General features: G+C 46.8%; 1 protein-coding gene across 2 annotated transcripts in view; it reads left to right on the top strand.

Moving 5' to 3' along the window:
- The first annotated feature begins 4,953 nt into the window (after positions 1–4,953).
- ABHD5 (abhydrolase domain containing 5, lysophosphatidic acid acyltransferase) overlaps positions 4,954–7,782 on the top strand; it is a 35,931-nt gene continuing 33,102 nt past the window's right edge. Inside the window, exon 1 of one of the 2 annotated variants that reach the window (XM_046678899.1) lies at positions 4,954–5,107. In XM_046678899.1, coding sequence (XP_046534855.1) covers positions 5,061–5,107 — 47 coding nt within the window. In that variant the 5' untranslated portion in view covers positions 4,954–5,060. The remainder of the gene's footprint in view (positions 5,108–7,782) is intronic. The other variant, XM_046678889.1, reaches the window with a different exon arrangement.

Below are 7,782 nucleotides of genomic sequence, written 5' to 3'. Positions count from 1 at the left end.
TTAAGCCATCACCTCACTCCCATCAGAATGGCTATAATTGACGGGACAGGAAACAACAAGTGTTGGAGAGGATGTGGAGAGAAGGGCACTCTCATACACTGCTGGTGGGAGTGCAAACTGGTGAAGCCATCATGGAAAACACTATGGAGAGTCCTCAAAAAATTAAAACTAGAGCTACCATATGATCCAGCTATTCCACTGTTGGCTATTTATCCAAAGAACGTGAAAACACTAAAGCATAAAGATACATGCACTCCTATGTTCATCACAGCATAATTCGCAATAGCCAACACTTGGAAGCAACCTAAGTGCCCATCAAGGGATGAATGGATAAAGAAGATGCAGTACACATGTATATATACAATGGAATACTACTCAGCTATAAGAAATGATGAAATCCAGCCATTTGTGACAACATGGATGGACCTTGAGGGTGTTATGCTAAGCGAAATAAGTCAGAGGGAGAAAGTCAAATACTGTATGATCTCACTTAGAAGCTAAAAACAACAACAACAATCACACAGAGACAGAGACTGGCTTGGTGCTTACCAGAGGAGAAAGGCGGAGGGAGGAGGGCAAAACGGGTGATTAGGTACATGTGTGTAGTGATGGATTGTAATTAGTCTTTGGGTGGTGACCATGATGTAATCTGCACAGGAACCAAAATATAATGATGTACCCCTGAAATTTATATAATGTTGTAAAACAATGTTACTGCAATAAAAAAATAAAGTACATATTCCCCACTCAAAAAAAAAAAAGATATTGAGCTACTCAGCTTTTCTACTTCATTTTGCCAGTTTGTACAAGTTATGTTCTCTAAATATTTTTGTCTATTTCACATAAGTTGTCAAATTTTGGGCGATAAAGCAGTTTGTAATGTGGCCTAATTATCTTTCTAATATTGGTAGGATTTGTAGTAATATCCTCTTTTCCAAACATGATTTTGTTCATTTGTGCTCTCTCCTTTTTTTTTTTCTCTTTCATGATCAGCTGGCTAGGAGTTTATCAATTTTATTTTTCTCAAAGAACCAATTTTTGGCTCATATTTCATGGATTTTGCTTTTTCTACATATCAATATGCTCTGGAGAGCTTTTCATATTAGTACATATAGATCTACCTCATTTTTCCTAATTGCTGCTACCGAACTTCATATTATGGGGGTACCAGAATTTATTTAATTACAGGCATTCTTCTTATTATTAGTTTTGCTATTAGAATACTGTACAAAACATCCTTTTATATGTTTCTATGTGCTCACGAGAAAGGCCAGACCCCAAGCAGTTAAATTGCTGGACCAGAGGGTACATTAATTTGACTTTTTTAAACAAGTAAATTCCAAACTGTTTTCCAAATGGCTGTATCACCTGGCACTTCCACCAACTGGGTAGAAACATTCCTTATCGATCCAGGTTCTTGCCAATATTTAGTACCGTGAGCCTTTTTCATTTATGTCATCATGGTTTCAATTTGCATTCCCTTGATCACAGATGAGTGTGAGCATCTTGTGGCTATTCTGGCTTGAGAATTTTCTCCTCTGAGAAGGATTTTTTTAAAATCTATTTTCAGTTTATTTTTATTATTCACTTTTTCTTTATATAGCAAAGATATCAAACTGTGGTTTCTCAACATGTCCAAAATAGATTTTCCTAGTCTGTTCCATATTTTTGCATTGTGTTTTATTGTGTCTTTTTTCACACGCTTTAAATTTTGATAGAGTTAAATTAATCATTATTTTCCTTTATGGCCTGATGTTTGTATTTCACTGAAGGCCTTTTCTCTGGCTCTGAGAGTTCAACTGACATTCGTTGGCTAGTCAGTCTCTTGTCTCTGGAGGGCAGCTCTACCACTGAGTTCTAGAACCCAGCCCCTAGGTGACCATACTCTTCTCTCCTCACCTCTCCCACCATAGTGGAGCTCTCAATCTCTCATGCTTTACTGCAGGTTTAACATCTGTCCTCTCATCAACCCACCATCTCCAGGCCCCTTACACACCTTGAAAATGACAACTTGGAACCACAGAATGACAGAAAAAACATTGGGAATTGTCTAGTCTCAAACTCTCATTTTTATAGATGAGGAGTATAAGATCCAGACCTTGCTATCCAACACGGTAGCCATTAACCAGATGTGGCTTTTTAAAATTTAAGTTAATTAGAAGTAAACTTCAGTTACACTGGCCAAATTTCAAATTTCAAATGTGAGCTACATGTGGCTCACAGTGACCATATTAGGCAATGGGGGATTAGAACTTTTTCATCATTGTAGAAAGTTCCAGTGGACAGGGTTGCTCTAGAGCTTCATTACTTAAAGGGCAGTCTGCTGATTGGCAGCAGGACCCTAGGCATCATTGGGAGCTGGTTAGAAATTGAGAAGCTCTATTAATTAACAGAGAATCAGGCCCCATCCCAGACTTACAGAGTCAGAATCTGCAACTTAACAAGATCCTCAGGAAGTTTACATGAGGGTTAGTCAGAGAAGCCCTAATCATGTTATTTTTTTCCCCGAGGTCACATAGCTGATTGGTGTCCAGGCCCTTCCCTGACCTGGCTACCATTTTCCCTTACCATCCCATGTCCTAATTATTATCTCCCTACCACACCTGCTTTCTGACTCTGTTTAATTACAGCACTTTATAAACATTTATAAGACAGCCAGGCCATTGAAGCCCTCAGAAAACCTCCATGCTTTCACCCTCATTCTTTGCAAATGCTTGCTTGGTAGACTTGTGATATAGGCCCAGACCCCTCTAATGGCTGTGGTGTTGTTCAGCATTTCCCCTGGGGAATCACTGTTGAGGGGACAGAAATTAAAGCCAACCTTAAAAACAGTGGGACACCACTCATCAACTGTATGGATACTTGGTCTTGGTGGTATACTGGTAGCATTCAGTTCTTTGGACTCCACAGCCCTGAGGTAGAGCATGCAGAGCAGGCGATATACTTGCCTTGCTAACTGTCACACCTGACCATCTGATTGGAGAGTTCAAAGTAGGCATGGTGATCTCCTAACGTAAGCACTGCTCATTCAAGGTAATTAATCAGTAGGTCACCAAAAGGAAGTGGATTTGGAGATAGGGCACCAGGCTGTTCTGGAACTCTGGGAGGCCTGCCCTCAGGGCACCACCAAAATACAGGAAAGCAGTGATGAAGGAGAAAGTCCGGCCTAGGCAGTGTTGAGATTGCTGTAGGCAGAACTGTCCAGGTGCAGCTTGCAGCAACAGATGTTAGCCTCATTGTCTCCCAAGAAGACACAAAGTTCAATGGCTCCAGGGTGGACTGGCAGTCAGGATGGAGCTGCAGGGTTCCTTCACTGTTGGCAGCACCCAGAGGCTGCTTGGATGGCTGATTTCAGCTTGGACTTCTTGCCATAGTCAAGAGCAGCTCCTCTACCAGCAGCGAGGTGAACTGGGCCAGAGCTACCCAGAGAGCTGGGGAACATCACATGCACCCCTCTGTCAGTTTCTGGATAAACTCCAGCACTGGATCAATGATCTCTCTTTGTTTTTCTTTCCACCATGCAGCAGCCATAGGCATCTATAAGAGCAGGGTCCAGGTCCACAAAGACCTCTGAGGGTGCACGAATGCCAGCCCAACTTTCTGAAGGCGGCCACAACCTTGGATCTTATTGCTGGACTCAGTACCGCTGGGCTGGGACTGTACTCAAGGCATTAGAGTCCCCAACAACAGCTTGGCCAATATAGGAAGAGGTGCCCCCAATATAGACGTGGTCTGAGAGGTGGAAATTTCACAGGGTCAGTTTCTGCAGACACACTACAAGTCTCTGGCAACACCATGGATTCCTGGAAAAGTGTTTTTATATGTCCTAGTCTTCCCTAAGATATTTATGAATTGGACCAAATACAATAAAAATATTTATTAGTTATTACTACGCTCAAGGGATTATGAGTGGCTCTTTTTTCCGCCGAAGTCACAGAAGACACCATCCCTATCCTCAAGGAACTTCCAGTGTAGGCGGAAGGATATTCAATAACGTCCATTAAAAATGCCTAACAATTATAGAAGGCTGAGAATCTGAGTGCTAAGATGGGTGACAGAGACAGGCGGGGTTAGAAGGGCTCAGAGGAGAGAGAGAGGCTGCAGTGAGGGAGAGAGGGAATGAGAGCGATGAACTGCGTCTAAAATAAAGGGTTATATATTAGCGTGGGCTCTGTAAAGGCACGAGCCCTATTTCAAACCACTGTTTCTCAGCGTTTGGAACAGAGTGGGCATATAGTAGGCACACAGTAAATACGAACGGATGAATGGTAGGGAGTAGTATATGTCCAAAAGCAGGCAGTATCAGATGGCTAAAAGGCTTGAAACCAGGCTAAGCAATGTTGACATTTACGTTAATGATTCCCGCTCAATAACTCCTAAACACTGACTCTCTACACCGCTCCCGCGTATACAGAGCGCCGGGCGGATGGGAGTCGTCGGTTTTGGCCACTCCTGTAACCTCAACGCCCGCAGCAGCACCCCACACGTCGGTGAATACCGACGGGCTGAGGCGTTCTGTGAGTCGCCTTCTCTCACTGGCTGCCCACGTGCCGGGAAGGACTGGCGGAAGGCCACGTATCACCTCCATTACGACATTTCCATTCGCCATTGCGGCGTCTATCAGGATGCTGTGATGGCTCTTCGAGGGCAAGGTCGCGCCTCAGTCCCCAGGGTGCTACCAGCACAGCGCGCAGCACCTGACAGACAATACCAGCGGATGATGCACTAATACGGTCATTACTGAAATTAGTTACTACCTAAATCGGCTGGTAACTCTCATCGGTTTCTCACGGTTGACTGTCCCACCAAGAGCCTACACCCGAGCGCTCAGGCGGGATGACGCATGCGCGGCTGGCGGGGTGGAAGGGTGGGGGAGGGTCAGGGAGGGATGGCCGGGTACGCGCAAGCGCGCGGCCGCGCCGCCGGGCCGTGCGAGAGGGCGGGCGACGCATGCGCGGGCGGCGGCGGCCTTAAGGGCGGCGGCGGCGACCCAGAGGGGCCCAGTCGGCCTGTCAGCCGGCTTGGAGGGACCGCTCGGCGCTTGCGCGACGACAGCGGCCATGGCGGCGGAGGAGGAGGAGGTGGACTCGGCGGACGCCGGCGAGAGGTGAATGCGGTCGGGGCTGCGTGGGGCGCAGGCGCGCGCCCTCCGCGCCGGTGGGGTTCGGGCCGGACGGGCGGCCCCGAGGACTCGTAACCCGCCCACTCGCTCCTTCGTCCGTCCCGGGAGCGAGTCGGCTTGGCGCCCGAGGAGAAGCGCCGGCCTCGCTCTTCCCCGGGCGCGCGCCGGTCGGCGCCGGGGCGCGGGAGCCGTCTGAGCGTGACCCCGGCCGCGCCGGGAGGCCGCTGGACGCTCCCCCCACCCCCCCAGCGGAGCCTGCAGTGGGTGGCCCGGAGCCTGGACCCGGGCTCCTAGTCCGCGAAGGGTCTCCGCCCGGGCGGCGGCGGCCGGCGGCGGTGACCGGCGGTCCGTGCACCTGACTCGAGTCACGGGAAACTTCCAGGTCCCTTTCCGTCGACAGGTACGCGCTGTGCTCTGTCCGGCCTGCGACAGGAACGAAGGCGCCCCGGGCCGAGCCGTCCACAGCCTGGAGGAAGGGGAGGCCCTGCCTTAGGGCCGTGTTAGATGGAGAGCCCGCATTCACCTGAGGGGCCGCGGAGATGAGGCGCTGTCGAGGGCAGGAGGAGCCCAGCTTGGGGGACAGGGGCTTGAGGGAGTGGGTGTATGGCTTTGGGTTTCAGAAGAGGTTAATTTACAGATACTTTATAGAAAGAAAGTTAAACACGGTGTGGATGGCAAGTTCAGAGTTAATAATCTTTCAGATGGAGAGCTTTGCTTCCAGGTGTTCTGGCATTACTGGAGAAGTGTGTGTGTGTCTGCGCCTCTGGAAGACACATATATGTAGAAAACTCTGTGGGAGTTGGAGGACAGATGTCCAATGTGAAGCTTTTTGATATACGGATACGCTAACTTTAGGTTATTCTTTTCTACCTGTAACTAACTTCATGCACTTGTCAGTAAGCGAATAGTAGAGGAAAAATTAAATTTCTGTGAGCATCATTGCCTTTTTTCTCTAGGCTGGTCTTATCGGAAAGTACATATGTTTAATATTTTGACAACAGTTCTACCTCAGATATGGGGAGAAGACTGCATATGAAACATAACCTAATGATAGAAAATATGGAGTACCATGAAGACGGGGGTATTTGGAAAGATGCCAGAGGGGAAAAGTTGTGAAATATTAGAAAATAGGTTCTTCCTTTGAGTTTTGTTTGTATGATGAATAGGTTGGTTGTTTTGCTTTGGTAATGAACTTCCTTGTTGAGGTGAGGTGCTGAGTGTCACGTGAACACAAGTAGGAACCTAAGTGGTAGCTTCTTCCCAACTAGTTTGTCACAACATTTTTAGTCTCTTTCTAAGACTGCTCTTCAGTGGACTCTTTGGTGTCCATGTTGTTGTGGGGCTTGGTAGTCTAGGGCACAACCGTGAAAGGAATTTGTGGCTTTGAGTGATGATAAGAGGTCACCGGGGACAGACTATAAAATATCCTTAGCAGCTGACCAGCCATAGTCCCCCAACAGAGGTGGGCCTCCTTGGTACTCTTGGCATTACACTTGAGCAGTGTCCAAACTAGTATGGCCTTCTGAACTATACCCGGGGGGGGAAGGGGGGGGCGTTGGGGCGCGGGGAGCAAGTACCTGCTCCTGCTGGGTGTTCCCTAAATGTCTCATATTGAACTCTCCTACTGGGTGTTCCCTAAATGCCTCATTTTAAACCTAAGGTTGACCGTATCTGCTAGGTATTACTGTTCCCATTTTTCAGTTGGATCTGAACCTGGGAGGAATACTAGCACCCCACTAGCACGTAGCAGGGCTGAATTGGAGCCCCCCCCCAGGTGGCTGGATTTAGTCTAAGAACGCTTTCCCCATGTCTTTGCTGCCTCTCTCTGGGATTGGGACTCATGGGGCGTTTGGTTCTTGTTTCTTTTGCTTACTCTACTGACTCTTGGTAATTTAATCCTTGGGTTAATAGAGAGTTCACTCTTTTTTTTTGGTTAATCAACAGTAGAACTATCCCAAGAGCCAAGTGGATTGTGGCAAAACACAAGTCTCGAATTAAGTTCCCTGTCTTTAAGACATTTCAGATTTTGATGGGAAGGTGACATCAACAAAAGAAACAATTATAAAATGGTCATCGAAGGCGTTTTGGAGTATATGATTCTTGTCTTTTCCTTTGTGACTTTCAATGAGGACAGGCATTCCTGGGAGCCATTTGGCTTTCAACATCTAACCCTTTTGAGTTGCAGTAAGGTTGAGAAAGCTAAATGTAACAAGAGTAGGATAGACTTCTGTGAATTGTTGCAAGGTTGTCCCACAGAATGATTATCAGTTGAATTTAGAGGAAAGCTGTCACAGAATTGCTCAGTTGCCAAGTAGACCATAAAATAGGTGGTTTGTAGTGGTGTGCTGGAGTTATTGCTAAATTTTCAGAATTTTGCCAACCATTGGCAGCATGAAATCAGCCATGGTGGTAGTATTTACACCATGGAAATCATCAAATGGTATAAATAAGGGATTTTTTTCTCCTCTTGCCCTCTAGTAGGTTTACCAGCACCCTACTGGATTTACATTAGAATTTGACTATATTTCTTTGCCTTGGAGATAGGAGAGTGGATTTTTCTATCTTTAGAAAGACTGCTAAAATCACTGACTCTTCTCTGTTGCCATCTCCCCTTCCCAAACCCTTGCCATCTGACTTCTTAAAAATCACAGAACTGGGCC

This window comes from Equus quagga, chromosome 1 (assembly GCF_021613505.1).
Source record: "Equus quagga isolate Etosha38 chromosome 1, UCLA_HA_Equagga_1.0, whole genome shotgun sequence".
Lineage (NCBI taxonomy): Eukaryota > Metazoa > Chordata > Mammalia > Perissodactyla > Equidae > Equus > Equus quagga.
Note: the sequence above shows the minus strand (reverse complement) of the source record. Positions and strands in the feature narration are given on the sequence as shown.